The sequence below is a fragment of the Scyliorhinus canicula genome, chromosome 2, assembly GCF_902713615.1.
Source record: "Scyliorhinus canicula chromosome 2, sScyCan1.1, whole genome shotgun sequence".
Classification (NCBI taxonomy): domain Eukaryota; kingdom Metazoa; phylum Chordata; class Chondrichthyes; order Carcharhiniformes; family Scyliorhinidae; genus Scyliorhinus; species Scyliorhinus canicula.
In genome coordinates, this window is record NC_052147.1 from 105,590,895 (window position 1) to 105,612,713 (window position 21,819).

Here is a 21,819-nt window from a genome sequence, read left to right on the forward strand (position 1 = left end):
TTGCAGTGTACTGATATTCCTCATGCAACAAGATCCCCAGCACAGACATTTTATTTGGAAAGATTTCTGCAAGCACCATGGAAAAGATGCTGTGCATGCTCGACAGTACTGAGCAGTACTGAGAAGCACCAACCACAAAGTTTAAGAATGAAAGTAACAGACTTGCATTTTATACCAATGTTTAATTATTCTTTTTGTTATGCTGCGTTAATTCTATTAGAAAGTACAGAATATTGACTTGCTTACAGTGCAACAGAGGTGACTACTCATCTGAGGTACGATAATGTGCAATGTTGCAAGGTATATAGATTTTAAGTGATGGTGGATCGGTTTGTGAAAACACGGTGCTAAGGATTATCAGGATGTTGGATGATGGCTGAAATCTCCTAGCTCCTGATCACGACCTTGTTGTTAATGTGAAGCAGCCAGCAAAGGTCAATGCAAGATGGCACCGGAGCGTGACGACTCTCTGCGAGCTCTCTCAGACAGATCCTCTTCCTTCATCTCCTATAACCGTACAAATCTCTTAAAACATAATTCTAATACTAACACTAACCTTTCTATGTATTTACATTGTGTATTTTATGTTTGCTCTATGCATTTTATAAATAAAGAAATAATCTATTATTGTCACAAGTAGGCATACATTAACACTGAAAGTTACTGTGAAAAGCCCCTAGTCGCCACATTCTGACACCTGTTCGGGTACACAGGGAGAATTCAGAATTCTCAGCTGGTACAGGAATTGAACCCGCACTGCTGGCCTTGTTCTGCATCACAAACCAGCTGTCTAGTCCACTGAGCTAAACCAGCCCACTAATGTATTTTTTTTCATGTACGGAATGATCTATCTGAACTGTAAACAGAACAATACTTTTCACTGTACCTTGGTACACGTGACAATAAACAAATCCAATCCAATCTCAAATTGCTCAGGTTAACTGACCGATTGATATTTAGTGTGGTGGAAATTCTGGGCACTGAAAAGTTAAGAGAAAGGATGCTGCTACCTGCACCTTTCCTAAGAGCAGGCGGACTACCCTATAATTTTCATCATTATCTGGGGTTTTTTTCACAATGAAAACACATGCAAGTCCCATTAAAAGTATTGACAATGTAAAAATTGTAAAGAAACCCATAACAACTGCTAAGAAATATAAAGATTACGCCTCGCACACCAGATGCCACATTCTTTGTGCAATACTCTCTCTCTCTATGCTAAGCTTTCAAATGATATCATATTAATGAGAGTGCTGAGGCCATCTCTTGCAGCTGGGACAAAAGATTTTCAGAAGGCACTAATCCGCTCCATGGGGAGATCAGATAATCTTGTCAAATCATGGAAGCACCACTAATCCAGGCTTTCACTATCTGAAAATGTGACCAGCTTTTAAATGACAGTCCCAACTTCCCATAAGCCTCAGGGAGCATACACAAGACACCAGCACAATTTCTCTAGGTACTGTAGTAACAAATCGACAATTGCTGAAGGCCTTGAGGAATTTAATACACCCAGGAGGATAAAGGAGAATTGTTTCAATCCCAGTTCTCAGAGTTCTAAATATCAAGCCACAGCATAAAAATTCAGCCTCGCTCAGCCTGCTGATAAAATATGAGACCACACCGTATAAATCTACAGAGCTAACTTGTAGCACAATCAACTGGCAAACATACAGGTAATCTGATAACACTCAAAGAAAATTGTTGATCTGAAACAGCCATGGCTGGTGTCAGAATGTACCTGGCACGGAGTGCATTTTGCCAGTTCTCATTTATTCTACGTGACTGAGTACTTCAGAGCAAATTCAGTACATGGAGAAACAGCAACTAGACTACCCTGTGAAAGTGCATCCATGTTGGAAGTGTTGGGAGAGCCACTGATAACTGTCACGGAAAAATCTTGGGGGTGTGGGGATAGGTAGGGGGCATAGCAGTGATGTTTGATTGGAAAGGAGGATGCTTATAAATGACAGGTTGAAGCTGGGTGTTTGGGCAGAGGGAGGCTGGGGGTTAATGAAGAAAGAGGCAAACATTCATTAATTGTTCAAACTAGGGTTCGAGAATAAAGACTGCCCACATGATTTTTCGGCACATGATTTGGGCTCAGATGAACTGCTCCACACAAGACGACCACACTTGTACTGCCTGTTTGGTTGAATGTTAAAGATGCCATGCCACTACTTAAAAGAACAAACAGCTCTCCTGGTTTCCTGGTCAACATTTCTTCTTGAGCCAATATCCCTTAAACACAGTTTAACTGCTCAATCATTTCTTGTCTAATTGTCGGATATTTCTGGTGCAAAATGGCTGTTACATCTACTTACATAAAAACAATCACTAAATTCAGTTTGGCACACTTTGAGCTGATCATGTATTGGAGAAATTCAGGTATTAGTGAATGATATCCAGCTGAGTAATCTGCTTTCAATACATGTGCAGAGTGTTAGAAAGAGCAGCTTTATCTTGAAACATCAATGCCTAAAATAACTCAAATATCATAGAATTGTTTCAATCCCAGTTCTCAGAGTTCTAAATATCAGGGTGCAGAAGGAGACCATTCGGCCCATCAAGTCTGCACCGATCCACTTAGGTCCTCACTTCCACCCTAACCCAATAATCCCTCCTAACCTTTTTCGACACTAAGGGCAATTTAGCATGGCCAATCCACCTAACCTGCACATCTTTGTACTGTGGGAGGAAACCAGAGCACCCGGAGGAAAGCCACGCACACACGGGGAGAATATGCAGATTCCGCACAGACAGTGACCCAAACCGGGAATGGAACCTGGGACCCTGGCGCTGTGAAGCCACAAGGCTAACCACTATACTACCGCGCTGCCCACACAACAAGGGCTGGATAAAATGTCTGGATTGGTGGGGGTGGAGGTACAAACCATCAATTCATTTAAAAGGTATCTGGATGTACAACTGAAGCACTGTAACTTGCAAGGCTATGGACCAGGTGCTGGAAGATGGGATGAGAATGGACGGCTAGTTTTTTTTTCAGCCTGCGCCATAACCTTTCTGCGGTTCCAAGTATAATCTATATCTATGCGCATGTGTCGGGAATCAACAATCCCAGTAGATCAAGTGAAGCATGTGAAATCTGCACCAATTGTGAATTTGCACCAGTCCCACTCCAGCTTCAACCGGTCATTAAAACAATCAAAAATCACCCGACCTGCTAACCACACGACAGTGAATAGTGGACAACAGTTCCTCAATCACATGGTTTATTTAATTGTCAAATGATACCTTTTTTCTTTTTTTTTTAAATTTAAATTTAGAGTACATTAAGGGGCAATTTAGTGTGGCCAATCCACCTACCCTGCACATCTTTGGGTTGTGGGGGCGATACCCATGCAAACACAGGGAGAATGAGCAAACTCCACACGGACAGTGACCCAGAGCCGGGATCGAACCTGGGACCTCGGCGACGTGAGGCAGCAGGGCTAATCCACTGCGCCACCGTGCTGCCCATGATACTTTTTTAAAAACAAAACTGTTCAATTTGGAATTCTGTACTCACAAACATTTTCAGTTCTTACATTTATCCAATTACTTGGAAATCCTGAAACCTGGTAGCGCTGAGTCTCGGCTTTGGCAATGGCTGATCTCTGGGTTGCACCTGGCAAGTTTTATTGCCTGTCCTGATCTATGTTTCATTTATTCAGTGCATGGTAAAGGCAGAGCGAGACCACAAGCACAAATTCTACACTGCTCTGCCTTGATTACAAGAGGAGGCTAAGCAGCAGTGACAGTCTGGCAAAATAGAGGGAAAGGTGGAAAATGCCATTTGTAGACAACTTGAGTATTAAGCATAATAGCATTAAAAACAGGAACAGGAATGGGTCAGTCGGCCCTTTGGGTCTTCTGGCAAGTTCCCTCAATTACAAACTTACACGTTACAATAAGATCACCTCTCATTCTTCAAAATGTCAAAGAAAATTGTAAGGCCCATTATACTCTATCTCTCCTCATAGGACAGCTTTTTCAACCCAGGAATCAATCTTGTGAACTTCATTATACACACACACATATATATATATATATATATATATATATATATATATATATGTATTCTATTTTGTGTACATAACAGTAAATATACTTTATTTAAAAACCCAATAAAATCATTTATTTAAAAAAAACTTCCATTACACATCCTCGAGGGCAAAGTATGTCCTTCCTTGGGTACAGGAAACAAAACAGCACTCCAGGTGTGGTTGCACAAAATCCCTGTACAATTGTAACAAGACTTCCTTACTCCAAACCTCTTGTAATAAAAGCCCAATTGCCATTTGCCCTTCTAATTACTTGCTGGACATGCATGTTCTGTTTCTCGTACAGGGGGGCACCTAAACCCTCTGATCACCAACATTTCACAGTTTCACATCATTTAAAAATACTCTGCTTTTCTATTCTTCTTACCAAGGCGAATAAACCTCATCTCCACATTTTATATAATTTGTCACTCACTTATCTGACATGTATTTATTTGCAGACCCTTTGCTGCCAGGTCTGGGATAGAGGCAGATGAGTGCTAAATTTAGTGTTGCTGGCCTGCACGAGGGTTCCCTTCCCCAGGCCATAACTGACTTAGTATCTTTTTCTCGGATATTTGCAATCCTACTGGGAAAATAGAGTTCTTTCAATTTTATTCCAGATATTAATAACCTGTGCCGGCATACAGTTCTGTCACAGTGTGCTGGAAACTGAGAATGTGCTAACTGCACAAGACAGCACAGCACACACAGACGTTTGAATGACGTGGTTTCTATATCTCATTTACTTGAAGCTGAACCTTCACCTTCCATTTCATTAAACTCCGCTGGCTCTGCATGTTTTGTCATTATGTTGGTTATGCATGCCATTTTAGCACAAGACAAAGTCAATGAACATGGACCATGCTTGTTCTTGCAATCCAACAGCCAGCCTGGAAATCTGCACTGTATCTTGTGCAGTGACACATTTCAACAGGTGCAAATAGGAATCTGCTCTAGCGGTGCCTTCCTTTATAGCAGTATTTTTGCACAGTGGGCAGTTTCATAATGGGCATATCAACCTTATGCGAGTGATTGATGAGTGAAATACGTTTCTCCTGCCAATTGCACACTTTAAACCAAACAACCAGACCTCTGTCGACTTTGTCAGTACAAACTTTCTGTGGGGAAGGAGCTGAGTGTCAATGTGTTTATGTTAAAACAAAAAAGAGTGTCAATACAAATGCATGTCATGTTGATGAAACAGCAGCACAGGGTCAAAAGCCAAGCCACCACTGGGAGGCTGGGCTTAAAATAAGCTAACAATTGGCAATTTCAAAAGGCAAGTATTTGATAAAATAGAGCATACATTCACCAAATAATTGAAAACCATCCCAAGAGATGGCACAGGCAGGATGGTCCAATCAGCTTCTTTCTATACAGTATAATTCAATGATTGTTTGATATATTTAGATAACAGTGCCTATCATAAATATTGTAAAGTCACAAATTAAGAATCAGTCCCCACGGACCAGATTTTCGCTTCTGACGTACGTAGCTTGAATTGGCAAATTTCTCAACTCGGCAGACCCACCTTGGTTTAAAGGGCCACATTAGACCCAGTTCTCTAGGACTGTGTCCTATTGTTCTGCCCTATTACCCTCACCCTTCCTTGGCCCCCACTCACCCTATGCCCCCTCATACACCTACACCACCTGCATAGTTACTCCGTGTCCACCATGGGCAAAGCTTACAAGTTATGTGGAGATGAAAATATTGTTTTCCAACAATCGAGTACAGCTCTCAATCATACAACATACAATAGTGAATAAAAACTCCCATTCATGAAACTCTTACAACGCTTTTACATCTAAAGAATTTGATCTCTTAAAATAAAACAAATTTCTATTCAGACCACATATCAAAACACAGCTGATCCTTTAATGACCTCTTTAAACTGTGAATTCAGAACCTCATGCTGAATTAATTGTAGCTTCAGAAACTCAACCAAGCATTCATAATGACATAATAACAGCCCTTGGGAAATATCAACAAAGAACTCTAATGAAATTGCATGAAAAATTGGTAATGATTTTTCTAACCTAAACTAGATAGCCTGTCAATCAAAGCAGTCCAGCAAACTGTTTTATTTTAATTCTCACTGACAGCTTAAGCTGGATTAAAGAAAATCTGAATTAGAAGTAGTAGGCTATTCAGCCCCTCGAGCCTGCTCTGCCATTCAGTAAGATAATGGCTGATCTGATTTTGTCTTCAACTCTACATTCCCACCTCCTGCCCCTGATAACCTTCCAGCCCATGGTTATCAAGAATCTATCTACCACTGTCTTAAAAATATTCAAAGACACTGGGCGGGATTCTCCATCGGCCGATGCTGAAATCAGGAAAGGCGTTTGGGCGGAGAATCGATCACGAGGCCAAAATCATGGCCGGCACTGGGCTCTCGCCAGCATGCCATGCTCAGATGCCTCGACCGCAGCATCAATGCGTTCCACACCGTCCTCATAATGTTAGCGGATCTGACCCGGTTTCCCCCGGAGCCTCCGCGATGCTCCACCGCCGTCAGGAGGAATTACCAATGGCGAGTTGGAAGGGAGTATCAGGGGGTGGCTGGGAGGTGGTCCGTGGGGTCAGGATGGATGGTCACAGACCACCAGTGCCACAGCCTGCAAGGCAGCCATACGGCTGAGCACGCCGCAGACTGCCCACTGTGAACTTAGTGCCACGGATCGGATGGTCCCCCCCCCCCCCCCCCCCCCCCCCCGGCCACCCCCCTAGGTATCTTCTGGCCCCAGTCGACCTATCAACGGGATGGGCGTGTTCCAGCACAATAACCTTTGATGTGGCACTTTATCAAATGCCTCCGGGAAATCTAAGTACAGTACATCCACTGGTACCCCTTCATCCACAGCACAGGTTAATTTTACAAGAACACCTTTATTGGTTTAAATTTCCAGTTTAAAGAGCAGAGGATTAAAAAATTTCAGATCATGACACTTGGAAGAGGCCTTAAATACCCTTCAAGATCATGCACGTCTATTCCAATAATTTATGACTCCCACACTGTGGATTAAGGCCCTTGGACAAACCAAACGAGGTCTGCTTGAACTCAGCGCTAATTTTAAACCGTCCGAATGAATTTGGGTTTCACTCCTGTGTGGATTCATGCCCTGCCCCATTCACCTGCTGGCAAAAATTTGGATGGTTCAGTTTTTGCATACGGGATTGCGAATAGTGTCTCGAGATGGGTACACAGCTGGTTAGCAGACATGAAGCAAATGTTGAAATAAGTGAGTCATTTTCTGATTGGCAGGCAATGGCTAGTATCGTACCACAGGGATCTGTGCTAGGATCCCAACTGCTCACATTATATATTAATGATTTGGAAGAGAGAACTAAATGTAGTATCTTCAAATTTGCAGATGATAGAGTTAGGTGAGAGGGTGAACTGTGATGAGAATGCAGAGGTGCTTCAGCGGGATTTGGAGAGGATGTGGGAGTGGGAGTGCTTGGGAGATGCAGTATAACATGGATAAATGTGAAGTTGTCCACTCTGGTAACAAAAATAGGAAGGCAGATTATTGTTTGAATGGGTGTAAATTGAGAAAGGTGGATACATAGTGAGACCTTGATGTCCTTGTGTGTCAGTCTCTGAAAGTAACCGCGCGGGCAGTAAAGAAGACAATGGTATGTTGGCCTTCATAGGGAGAGGATTTGAGTATAGGAACAGGGCTGTTTTAGTGGAACTGCATATAGGGCATTGCTGAGGCCACACCTGGAGTATTGTGTGCAGTTTTGGTGTCCTTACCTGAGGAAGGATGTTTTTGTTATAGAGAGAGTGTAGCAATGGTTTACCAGGCTCATTCCTGGGATTGCAGGACTGTCATATGAAGAGAAACTAAGTAGGTTAGGATTATATTCATTGTATGTATAAGGGGGCAGGACTTCCATATTTGGGTCCTGCTCGCCGTTTTCCAAGGATGTGGAGTCTTCCCGACCCTGCGAAAATCCCATCCCATGTATTTGATTGTAGTTGAAGAGACCAGTGGTAAATTTCTCATCGATAAGGAGAGCGACACTGGCAGGGCATTTGGTGTTCTTCTCCCAAGATCCAGACTGAGCCATGTGAAAGCAATTTTAGATTGTCAGTTTGCAACATCAAATGGAACTAGTGAACAAGGAATAAGATTCTACACTGTGTATTAGTATTCAACTGCCACAAATACACACAAATTCTGACCTTCAAATGCCTTTGCAGCATCCACAAGATTGGACCATTCCAAGCCCATGGCAGTGTCGGGCAGGGGCATAAGGCCTGGATCTGGCAGTGGCTGTCTTCTTCTTTCATGAATATCAGACAGGGAACCATCAGATGCAGAAAGTTCAACTGCGGGATAAAGAGTGAAATATTAACCAAACATAGATTACCAGGTAATTTAACTAAAGCAGACCCATTAATTAATTTAAAATGGAAATGAGAAAACTTGACAACCCAAGACATCTTGGAATTGGAGTGGGAATAGGGATCACTGGAATTTAGAGTAATCTCCACACCCCACCATTTATCAGAAAAATTTGATTTGATCTTAAATTCCCAATTCTCTCCCTCTATAAAAAACGCATCTAAACTGTCCTGTTTAAGAACTGATGAATCTCAATCCCTGCGTTAGAAGTGGACTTGAACCCTGGAACCATCTGGTTTTTATTCAACGTCAGAAGGCTTAACTAGGTAAGTTGGTGACCAATCAAAACTTGGAAGAAAATCCATCTAAAGTTAAAAAAGTGGATTTTAATTTCACTATATAAAATAAGACCTCAGTTGAAGGGAAGTAGAGTCGGAATACGGCCTTAATTTTGACAAAAGGGGCAGACCAGGGCTAAGGGGTGCAGATGGTCTTCACCTTGATTACAACTTAAGCAGGTTCCTCCTCCTAGCTCTTAACACAAAAGTTTAAGCGGTAAATCTCAGATCCAATCCTGAAACCAATCTTAGCCAGGGTAGCAATAAAAGAGCCACAAATGGCTCTCAGAGCCTCTGGAATTTTGGGAGGTTCCTGCTTCCGATCACAGTCGTGTACACGTGTGTGGGTCTTGGGTGGAGGCATTGGTGGTGATGTCCCATGTGGTTGAATGATATCCAGACTAATGCTGAACAAGCTCAAATCGGAGCAACAGCGATGTTTCGGGAGGTACTAGAGAATGTCTGACTCCAACAGAACTGCACCTCAAAACACATCAGATGTCGGGGAGAAAGGGAAAAGAAAATCAGGATAGAAAACCCTGCGGACGCAATGGAAGCATCAAGTGAACCAGATTGCTGTACTCGGACAAAACAACAGAGGAGGCTCCTGTGAGCACTACCCACCATGATGAGATTTTATCGACTGTCCATGCTTACGGCCTGGCAGTGTGTAGTGCAGCGAGGGATGGGTGCTGGAGAAGAGGACATCATTGGGCAAGGCTTGATCCAGGAGTGATGCATGAGTGTTGGAGAATGACGGTTCTCTCTGGCCACTATAAATGCTCTCATCAGATAGGGTCCGATGCAATGGCTTCCTTGTGGTTGGTGTGTCTGGGAGAGAAGGCTACATAGAACAAGAGAAAATGCAATTGTTTCAGATCAGCGATAAGGAACAAAAACCTAATTGGCAAATAAACGTCATGCAACAGGGGTTAAAACGTTGCACCCTCAGGAAATCGAGCGAAGATTTAGACAAATTAATCCTGGTTTGTTTTTAAGGATTAGTTTTTCATTTTCAGATACACATTCTGGTTACAATATTTCCTTCACAGCATGTCACTATTAGAATTCAGGCTGCATCAGCCTCTTTAAAATTACAGTATAGGAGGAGGCCATTTGACCCTTCATGTCTACACCGGCACGTTGAATGAGTGATTCACTTAGTGTCAGTTCTCCACCATCTCCCTATAACCCTGCACATTCTTCCTTTTCAGATAACTAGCTAAATTGCTTTTGAATGCCTTGATTGAACTTGCCTCCACCATAATCTCTGACAGTGCATTCCAGATCCGAACAACTCAGTGTGAAAAAGTTCCAGATCCTAACTATTCGCTGTTTGAAAGTTTTTCCTCATGTTGCAATTGCTTCTTTTACCAATTATCTTCAATCTGTGCCTTGTTGAAAGATTTAAGAACCAGAGTGGGAACTGTTGCTCCTGATATACTCTATCTAGTCCCTCATGGTTTTGAATACCTCAATCAATTCTCCACTGAGCCTTCTCTTCTCCAAGGAAAATAGTACCAACTTCTCTACTTATCTTTGTAACTGAATGTTCTCATCCACTGAACCAATCTCGTGAATCCTTTCTGCATTCTCTTTAATGCCTTCACATCTTTCCTAAAGTGTAGTGTTTAGAATTGGACACAATACTTTTGTTGAGACTAAATTAGTGTTTTATACAAGTTCAACATAACCTCCTTCCTTTTGCATTCTATACCCCAATTCATGAAGCCGAGGATACCATGTGCTTTATTCACTGCTCTCTCAACCTGTCCTGCCAATTTAATGACTTATGTACCTGCTACTGCACTCCTTTTAGAGTTGTGTTATATTTTATTTTATATTGTCACTCCATGTTCTTCCTACCAAAATGAATCACTTCACATTTCTCCACATTGAACTTCATCTGCCACTTGTCTGCCCATTCTACAAACTTGTCTCTTTTTGAAAAATTTTACACCATCCTCCTCACAGTTCACAATGCTTCCAATTCTGCAAATTTTGTAATCGAGTCCACTTCATTAATATAAAACAAGAGGAAGGGTCCCAACAGTGACCCCTGGGGAACTCCACTACAAACCTTCCTCCAGTCCAAAAAGCATCCATTTAAAAAAAAACTTTTATTCAAATTTTCACAAAATGTCAATAACAAAATACAATAAGAAAAGAGGAAACAAAACCCTCCCCCCATATATACAAAAAAATAAAGAAATAAATTAACACCCGTCATCAACAATGAACAAATATGCACGCCCCTTCAACGCAAAACAAAGAGACAAAACCACCCCCCCCCCCCACTGCTGCTGCTGGCCTTTTTCTACCATTCTGCCAGGAAATCTAGGAATGGTTGCCACCTCCTGAAGAACCCCTGCACCGATCCCCTTAGGGCAAATTTCACCCTCTCCAATTTTATAAACCCCGCCATATCGTTGATCCAGGCCTCCATGCCTGGGGGCCGCGCATCCTTCCACTGAAGAAGAATCCTCCGCCGGGCTACCAGGGATGCAAAGGCCAGAATACAGGCCTCTTTCTCCTCCTGCACTCCCGGCTCCTCTGCAACCCCAAATATTGCGAGCCCCCAGCCCGGTTTGACCCTGGATCCTACCACCCTTGACACCATCCTCGCTACAACCTTCCAAAATTCCTCCACGCTGTGCAAGCCCAGAACATATGGGCATGGTTTGCTGGGCTCCCTGAGCACCTAACACACCTGTTTTCACTCCCAGAAAACCGGCTCATGCTTGTCCCGGTCACATGAGCCCTATGCAGCACCTTAAATTGTATGAGGCTGAGCCTCACGCAAGAAGAGGAGTTCACCCTCCCTAGGGCGTCCGCCCACGTCCCCTCCTCTATCTCCTCACCCAGATCCTCCTCCCACTTACTCATCAGCTCCTCCACCGAGGCCTCGTCATCCTCCTGCATCACTTGATACGTTGCCGAGATCCTCCCCTCTCCAACCCACACCCCCGAGAGCACCGTGTCCTGGACCCCACGCGGCGGCAACAGTGGGAACTCCGCCACTTGCCGCCTGACAAACGCCCTTACCTGCATATACCTGAAGGTGTTCCCCGGGGGGAGCCCGAACTTCTCCTCCAGCTCACCCAGGCTTGCGAACTTCCCATCCACAAACACGCCCCCCATCCTCCTAACACCTGCCCTGTGCCAACTCAGGAACCCGCCGCCAATTCTCCTCGGGACAAACCGGTGGTTCCCCCGTATCGGGGACCCCACCGAGGCCCCCACCTCCCCCCGTGCCGTCTCCATTGCCCCCAAATTTTGAGGGTAGCCACCACCACCGGGCTCGTGGTATACCTTGTTGGAGGGAGCGGCAGTGGCGCCGTCACCAGCGCCTCCAGGCTTGTGCCCACACAGGACGCCATCTCCATCCTCTTCCATGCTGCCCCTTCCCCCTCCATCACCCACTTGCACACCATCGCTGCGTTGGCAGCTCAGTAATACCCACAGAGGTTGGGCAGCGCCAGCCACCCCCCCCCCCCCCCCCCCCACTCCAGGAACACCCTTCTCACCCTCGGGGTCCCCTGCGCTCACACAAACCCCGTAATGCTCCTATTAAACCGCCTGAAGAAGGCCTTAGGGATCAGGATAGGGAGGCATTGGAACAAGAACAAAAACCTCGGGAGCACCGTCATTTTGACTGACTGCAACCTGCCCGCCAGGGAGAGTGGCAGCATGTCCCACCTCTTAAACTCCTCCTCCATTTGCTCCACCAGCCTCGTGAGGTTAAGTTTATGCAAGGCCCCCCAGCTCCTGGCCACCTGGACCCCCAAGTACCTGAAGCTCCTCTCCGCCCTTTTTAGTGGGAGCTTACCAATCCGCCCCTCCTGGTCCCCTGGGTGAACAACGAACAGCTCGCTCTTCCCCATGGAGAGCTTGTACCCCGAGAAATCCCCAAACTCCCTGAGAATCCTCATTACCTCTGGCATCCCCCCCACCGGGTCCGGCACAGATAACACGTCATCCGCATAGAGTGACACTGGGTGTTCCTCCCCACCTCGCACCAGCCCCCTCCAGTTCCTCGACTCCCTCAACGCCATGGCCAGGGGTTCAATTGCCAGTGCAAAAAGCAGGGGGGACAAGGGACACCCCTGCCTCGTCCTTCGGTATAACCAAAAATACTCCGACCTCCTCCTATTCGTGGCCACACTCGCCACCAGGGCCTCATAACAGCCTCACCCACCTGACAAACCCCTCCCCAAACCCAAACCTTTTCAGCACCTCCCACAAGTACCCCCACTCTACCCTATCCATCGCCACCACTATCTCCGGCTCCCCTTCTACCGCCGGCATCATTATAACATTCAAGAGCCTCCGTATGTTAGTATTCAACTGCCTCCCTTTCACGAACCCCGTTTGGTCCTCGTGAATAACCTGCTGTACACAGTTCTCTATCCTCGTGGCTAAAATCTTCGCCAACAACTTGCCGTCTACATTTAAGAGTGAGATCGGCCTGTATGACCCACACTGCAGGGGATCCTTGTCCCGCTTATGGATCAAGGAAATCAGCGCCCTTCTTTCTCTTGCCTTGTTGAAGGTCCTAACCAACAGAGGGCCCAGCAGGTCTGCATACGTCTTATACAATTCGACCAGGAACCCATCCGGCCCCGGCTACTTCCCCGGCTGCATGCTCCCTATCCCTTTGACCAACTCCTCCAGCCCAACCGGCGCCCCCAGTCCCTCCACCCATTCCTCCTCCACTGAACTTCCGCCTTCCTGGTGGTTAACGCATCCATTAACTACTACTACTGTTTCTGATCACTCAGCCGATTTTGATTCCATGTTGTCCCATTTATTCTAAGAGCTATAACTTTGCTCACAGTGTCCATTGTATGGCACTGCACAAGTCCACACACACCACATCACTGAAACAGCATTTTTCCCCGCATCAACCCTCTTACTTCTTCAAAAAAAAACTCCCAACATGTTAGTTAAACACAAGTTTCCCACGACTGAACTTCTAACTAGCCTGTAGTTACTGGCCTCATTTTTACACCCTTTTTTGAACAAGAGTTTAACATTTGCAATTCTCCAGTCCTCTACCACCATCCCAGAGGCGGAAAATTATTAGACCTGAACCTCCACAATTTCCATTCTCACTTCCCTCAGTATCCTTGGATGCATCTCAATCGGTCCTGGTGCCTTACCAACTTTTAAATACAGACAGCCTATCCATTGTCTCTTCCTTATCAATTTTAAACCTTTCTAGTGTATTAAATACCTCCTCTTTCTTTCACTGTGACCTGGGTAGCGTTTTCTTCCTTGGTGACGACAGATGCAAAGCTTTCATTTAATGTCTCAGATATGCCCGCAACCTCCATGTGTAAATCCCTTTTATGGCACCTCCTTTTACCACCCGTTTATTGTTTATATGCCTATGGAAGACTTTGTGATTCCCTTTTATGTTAGCCTCTTTTCATACTCTCTCTGCTTCTCTTAATTGCTTCTTGACTTCCCCGCTGAACCTTAGCTATTCAGCAGAGTTCTCATTTGTATTATCCACCTGACATCTGTCATAAGCACACTTTTTATGATTTACCTTAATCGCTATCTTTTCATCATTCAACAAGTTCTGGATTTGTTTATCCTTCCTTTCCCTTTCATAGGTGTGTACATTGGCTTTGCCTGAACTGTCTCTTGGTAACCCATTGTTCAGGATTTGTTTTCCTGCCAATCTTTGATTCCAGTTTATCTGGCCAGATCCATTCTTAAATGGGACCATTACATTACAATTCAGTGCTCGCTTTACAAATGCACTTCTTTCTCACTATCATTAACAGTTGAAATATCTCTCAACCTGTATCTCTGGACATTTTACAAATCAATCCTGTTCACATAAAACAAATAAAGTTGATGAACCGGCACTAGTGCAGATGTGACGGGCAAAATAGCCCCTTGTTGTGCTAACATTTTTATGCAAGGCAAGTGAAAAAAGGGGAGACACTGACATTCAGAGGAGCAGCGGCATGAAAACCTTGTATTTCTACAGCATCTTTCATGGCCTCTGGACATTCCAATTAAGCATTTTTAGTAGTCTATTTAGCAATGTAGAGAAATGTTGATTTGAGCAAAGCTACATGACCACTTCGCTTGAAATGCTCAACAGAGAACAGGCGAGCAGGAGCGGTGAGCTACACAGAGCAAGTGAGCAGGGCTAGAGAGTATGAGAGGGGACAGGGAATAGAGCGCAAGCGGGCGAGAGGGGACAAAGTGTGTGAGAGGGGGCAGGGGATAGAGAGCACGAGAGGGGGCGGGGGATAGAGAGCGCGAGAGGGGGCGGGGGATAGAGAGCGCGAAAGGAGGCGTGGGACAGAGAGTGCGAGAGAGGGTGGGGGACAGAGAGCGCGAGAGGGGGCAGGGGGGTAGAGTGCGCGAGAGGAGGCGTGGGACAGAGAGTGCGAGAGGGGGTGGGGGACAGAGTGCGAGAGGGGGCAGGGGGATAGAGAGCGCGAGAGGGGGCAGGGGGATAGAGAGCGCGAGAGGAGGCGTGGGACAGACAGTGCGAGAGGGGGTGGGGGACAGAGAGCGCGAGAGGGGGCAGGGGACAGAGAGCGCGAGAGGGGGCAGGGGACAGAGAGCACGAGAGGGGGCAGGGGACAGAGAGCTTCTTTCATTTGTCTATGTTGGAATTTTTGACATATTCCGCATTCCTCTACCATCCTTTGAATATCCTTATTGATTCCTGGTCAATATACCATGTCTTGTGCTCTCCTTTTACACTTTTCAATTCCGAGGTGGCCACATGACTTTTTTTGTAAAATTTTGGCTCGCAGTGACTGTGGTATTATTATTCATTGTTGCCTTAGTAGGAATCCATTGGCTACATTACATCTGCCTTAATGCTTTGGTACTTTGAACATGACTCTTTTGGCCATCCCTCATTGAGATTCTTGATTATCGTCTGCCGAACTTCATCCTTTTTGGTTTCTGCCACTATTAGTTTCGATTTTTCATCGGACACCAGCAATGTCTCTGCTATCAGATTAACATGCACCTGCAAATCATCTTTTTTTTAAATAAATTTAGAGTGTCCATTTTTTTTTTTCCAATTAAGGAGCAATTTAATGTGGCCAATCCACCTACCCTGCACACATTTTGGGTTGTGGGGTGAGATAGTCACAGACACTGGGAGAATGTGCAAACTCCACAATGACAGTGACACAGGGCCGGATCGAACCTGGGACCTCGGCGCATGAGGCAGTAGTGCTAACCACTGCATCACCATGCTGCCCTGCACATCATCTTCAATATGGATTGTTTTCTAGCACAGCTGTAGCTCTTGATAGCGCATTTGCAACTACAATGTGCATGCCTGGAATGTAAATTAGCTCAAAATCATACCGCTGGAGCTTCATCATCATGCTCTGGATGTGTGGTGACATCTCACTTCGTTTTTTTTGACGATGGCTATCGTCTGCGATCCTTTCCGACCAGAAAAGTTGGTAGGCCATACACATAGCTATGAAACTTTTCCAAGCCATTAAAGGGCAGCACGGTAGCATAGTGGTTAGCATAAATGCTTCACAGCTCCAGGGTCCCAGGTTCGGTTCCCGGCTGGGTCACTGTCTGTGCGGAGTCTGCACGTCCTCCCCGTGTGTGCGTGGGTTTCCTCCGGGTGCTCCGGTTTCCTCCCACAGTCCAAAGATGTGCGGGTTAGGTGGATTGGCCATGCTAAATTGCCCGTAGTGTCCTAAAAAGTAAGGTTGGGGGGATGTTGTTGGGTTACGGGTATAGGGTGGATACGTGGGTTTGAGTAGGGTGATCATTGCTCGGCACAACATCGAGGGCCGAAGGGCCTGTTCTGTGCTGTACTGTTCTATGTTCTAACTAGTCCAAGACATTCCTTCCCAATTTGTGCGTATCACTCAAGAGTCAGTCATAGACCTAGACACATAGGCAACTGGCTTCCAATCCTCTCCATCTACCTGCTGTAACAAAACTGCAGCTAACCCATCCTTCGACACATCAGTCAAGATTTTCATTTCATGGTCGGTTAGAAATTTATTTTCATTTGTTCATGGGACGTGGGCGTCGCAGGCTGGGCCAGCATTTGTTGTCCATCCCTAATTGCCCTTGAGGAGGCAGTTAGGAGTCAACCACATTGCTGTGGGTCGGGAGTCACATGTAAGCCAGACCAGGTAAGGACGACAGACAGATTTCCTTCCCTAAAGGGTATTAGCTTACCAGATGGGTTTATACGACAATGGTCATCATTAGACTTTTAATTCCAGATATTTTATTGAATTTAATTTCCACCATCTGCGGTGGCGGGATTTGAACCTAGGTCCCCAGAGCATTACTCTGGATTACTGTGACAAAACCACTATGCCACCGCCTCCCCTCTATGCTAGCTCTGAAGCTGTTGTCAAAGTTGTCTTCAGAGTAAGCCATTTTTGCTCATGTTTGTCTGTCCATTCAAAAGTATGCATCTTCTTGATAACGTCCCAGACACGTTGTCTTGGCTGACAAATTCTAAAACAATTTACCTTAAAGTTGATCATTCCTAATATCCTTAGAACTCCTTTCATGTCTGACGGTCGTGGCATATTCATTATTGCTTGTATTTCCATTTGATTGGGTTGTACGCGTTGAGCAGACAAGGGTCTCCCAGAAACATGATTTCTTTAATGCCAAATTGATACTATGTTCAACCTTAGCCCATACTTTTTTTTTTAAAAAAGTATTTTTATTAAGGTTTTGCTGAATTTTTAATAATAAAACAGTACTAACCATAACAAAACAAACTAGTGAACATTAACATAGTGCAAAAAGAGAATATACAATAACAATTAAATAGATATTACCCCATGCGTCCCATTCTTCCCACACCATCCCAATGAAGCACACACCCCCCCCCCCCCACAGATTGCTGCTGCTGACATTTTAAGTTTCCCCGAGAAAGTCAACGAACGGCTGCCACCTCCGAGAGAACCCTAGCGTAGACCCCCTTAAGGCAAACTTTATTTTTTCGAGGCTGAGAACCCCAGCCATGTGGTAACCCAGGTCTCTACACTTGGGGGGGCTTCGAGTCCCTCCACATTAATAAAATCCATCTCCGGGCTACTAGGGAGGCAAAGGCCAAGACGTCGGGCACTTTCGCCCCCTGAACTCCCGGGTCTTCTGACACTCCAAAATGGTTTGCAGGGCTGCCCTTGCACCTCATACAACGGTCTTCTACCCCAAAAACGTGCTCATTCTCGCTGTCGTCATGTGTGCCCGGTGGACCACCTTAAATTGAATTAGACCGAGCCTGGCACATGATGAGGAGGAATTAACCCTGCCCACAGACCAGCCTCCAACTCCTCACCTAGCTCCTGCTCCCACTTGTCCTCGAGCTCCTCCACCGGGGTTTCTTCCGCCTCCTATAGTTCCTGGTAGATATCCAACACCCTCCCTTCCCCCACCCAGGTGCCGGAGACCACCCTGTCCTGTATCCTCAGTGGTGGCAACGTTGGTAAGGCCTCTACCTGTTTTTTCAGGAAGGCTCGTACTTGCAGATATTTAAAGGTGTTTCCTGGCAGCAGATTAAATTTGTCCTCCAGCGCCTTCAAACTGGGAAAGCTTCCGTCTATGAACAGATCTCCCATCCTTCTGATGCCTGCCCTCCTCTGCCAGCTCTGGAACACACCACCCATCCTAACCGGGACAAACCTGTGGTTGTTGCATATCGGGGTTAAGACCAACGCTCCCTCCACCTTCTTGTACCTCCTCCACTGTCCCCAGATCCGCAGTGTCGCCACCATCACCGGACCTGTGGAGTAACGGGTCGGCGAGAACGGCAAAGGAGCTGTTATCAAAGCTCCCAGACTAGTACCTTTACATGACGCCGTCTCCAGCTGTTCCCACGCCGCCCCCCCCTCCCCATCGCCCACTTCCTAATCATAGCTATATTGGCTGCCCAGTAGTAGTTGCGAAAGCTCGGCAGCGCCAACCTAACCCCCCCCCCCCCCCCCACCGACTGCGCTCCAACAGCGATCTCCTTACTCGCGGGGTCTTGTTCGCCTACACAAAGCCCGAAATGATCCTACTCACCCACTTAAAAAGGCCTTAGGGATGAAGATGGGGAGGCGCTGAAAGACAAACAAAAATCTGGGGCGGACAGTCATTTTCACGGTCTGCACCCTCCCTACAAGTGACAGCGGGAGCATGTCCCACCTTTTAAATGTCCCCTTCCATTTGCTCCATCAACCGGGTCAGGTTGAGCCTGTGCAGGGCATCCCATTTCCTGGCCACCTGTATACCCAGGTAACGAAAACTTTTCTCTATCATCCTGAGCGGCAGCTCTTTCAGTCTCTCCTCCTGCCCTTTGGCCTGGATCACAAACAACTCGCTTTTTCCCAGGTTCAGTTTGTACCCTGAAAAACTACCTTAGCCCATACTTCTAAACACTGTTGTACTTTGGTGAGTCGGTCATTGTGTTCTTCCTTCTCCGAAGGATCAACATACACACAAACTCCTTGAATACCTTCCACAATATGCTTCATTGCCCTGTGAAAGATTTCAGATGCGGATATTATCCCAAAAGGCATTCAAAGAAAACAGATGCGCCCAAATGGACGTACAATACTTTGTACTCTCTTCATCCAATTTGAGTTGCCAAATACCCTGCGATGCATCTAGTTTACTGAAGCATGTCGCACCTGATATTTCGCTCATTATTTCTTCACGTTTTGGTATTGGATAGTGTTCTCACTTGATGTTGGCATTGAGGGCTTTAGGGTCCATGCATATTCTCAAAATATTGCGTTTCTGAACACACACCATTGAATTTACCCAATCTGTTGGTTCTTCGATTTTCTTAATGACTCCCAGATTAGTCATTCTATCATGTTCAGCTTTCAACCAATCCCTTAATGGTGCTGGTACTCTCCGAGGAACATGTATTACAGATTGAGCATTATCCTTTAGTGAATTTGGTAAGGAAATAGCAAGACACCGAAACCTTGAAAAATCTCTGGAAATGCTTGTACTATTGAATTCACCAATCCAATATGCACATTCAAAGCATAGTCAGCACTACATACTCTCTTTTCTTTAAAAAAAAACATTTTAGTAAGGTATTTGTAATTTTATAATAATAACAGTAACAACGAACGGAAACAATGGAAATCCAAACATAACCATATTGCATAAATCATCCCCATCCCTAACAAGTCCCTCTTATTCTAAACAGAAAATTGCCCAACTCCCCAACCCCCCCCATCCTTAAACGTTTTGCCTCTGTTGATGTTAATTTCCGCCGAAGAAATCGACAAACGGCTGCCACCTCCGGACAAACCCTAGCATTGACCCTCTTAGGGCGAACTTGATTTTCTCCAGTCTGAGAAACCCAGCCATGTTGCTAACCCATGTCTCCGATTTCGGGGGCTTCGAGTCCCTCCACGCTAGTAATATCCGTCTACGGGCTACCAGGGAGGCAAAGGCCAAGATGTCAGCCTCTCTCGCCTGCTGGACTCCCGGATCTTCCGACACTCCAAAAATCGCCACCTCTGGACTCGGCACCACCCGTGTTTTTAGTACTGAGGATATAACATCTGCAAAACCCTGCCAAAATCCCCTAAGCTTCGGGCATGCCCAAAACAGATGGACATGATTTGCTGGACCCTCCGCACACCTCGCATCTATCCTCTACCCCAAAAAACTTGCTCATCCGGGCAACCATCACGAGTGCCCGGTGAATTACCTTAAATTGTATCAAGCTGAGACTGGCACATGATGAGCACTACTCAAGGCATCCGCCCACAGACCTGCCTCTATCTCTCCCCCTAGCTAATCTTCCCATTTGCCCTTTAGTTCCTCTATCCGAGTTACCTCCGACTCCAGGAGTTCTTTGCAGATATCGGATACCTTCCGCTCTCCCACCCGCATTCTAGAAACTACCCTGTCCTTTATCCCCCGTGGCGGTAGGAGCGGAAATGTCAAAACCTGCCGTTGCAAAAAATCCCGTAGCTGCAGATACCTGAATCCATTTCCTGCTGGCAATTCAGAATGCTCTTCTAAATCCTTCAAACAGGGGAAGCTGCCATCTATGAATAAATCCCCCATCCTCTCGATCCCTGCTCTCTGCCACCTCTGAAACCCCCCATTCAGCCTTCCCAGTACAAAGCGCTGATTATTATAAATTGGAGCCCAGACAAATGCTCCCTCCACTGTCATGTGCTTCCTCCACTGCCCACAGACTCTCAGGGCCGCCACTACCACCGGACGTATGGAGTACCAGGTTGGCGAGAACGGCAGTGGTGCCATTATTAGTGCCCCCAGACTTGTGTCTCTCTTGACTAACTGAAGTGTTTCATAAGCTTTCACACCTAGTAATGATTCACGATCTGTGGCGCCAACTGAAAATTTCACTTTATGGATTCTATCTTTGACTTGAACATCAAGCACACACACTTCGGGTAGCACGGTGGTGCAGTGGGTTAGCCCTGCTGCCTCACGGTGCCGAGGTCCAAGTTTTGATCCCGGCTCTGGGTCACTGTCCGTGTGGAGTTTGCACTTTCTCCCCGTGTCTGCGTGGGTTTCGCCCCCACAACCCCAAAGATGTGCAGATTAGGCGGATTGGTCATGCTAAATTGCCCCTTAATTGGAAAAAAATAATTGGGTACTCTAAATTTATTTTTAAAAAAGCACACACACTTAAAGAATGAATCCTTTGACCATTGTAATCTTTTAAAAGTACTGACATGTTCAAAATCTCAGTCTTGATTCTCATCGCTTCAATATCCATGATGCTGATGAGATTTGCTCTCGCTCCTGTGTTGAGTTTGCCATTTATAAACATTTGATTTAAGAGTAAAGAAACTGTCTAATTATCTTTATTTACTGTACATACTTCATTATTACTACTTATGTTTGAAGACATTTCATTTTGCTTGGCTACGTTGGCCCTGACTTCATTAGTAATGACATCAATGAAGAATGTATCCTCTAAATTAATTTCTTCAACAGTGTTTATAGATTTTTGTGAGTCGACTTTTTTGTTGGAAAAATACTATTTGGCAAAGTGGTTTTTGCTTTTGCACTTCGCATAAATTTTCCCAAAGGCGGGACATTACCTCTGTA

At 45.5% G+C, this 21,819-nt stretch overlaps 1 protein-coding gene across 7 annotated transcripts in view; it reads right to left on the reverse strand.

Moving 5' to 3' along the window:
• sipa1l1 (signal-induced proliferation-associated 1 like 1) overlaps positions 1-21,819 on the reverse strand; it is a 483,945-nt gene that overhangs the window by 16,662 nt on the left and 445,464 nt on the right. For 6 of the 7 annotated variants that reach the window (XM_038784345.1, XM_038784365.1, XM_038784385.1 and 3 more), the window contains 2 exons: positions 9,367-9,586; positions 8,242-8,388 (listed from right to left, as the gene is read on the reverse strand). In XM_038784345.1, the coding sequence (XP_038640273.1) occupies positions 8,242-8,388; positions 9,367-9,586 (367 nt within the window). The remainder of the gene's footprint in view (positions 1-8,241; positions 8,389-9,366; positions 9,587-21,819) is intronic. The other variant, XM_038784402.1, reaches the window with a different exon arrangement.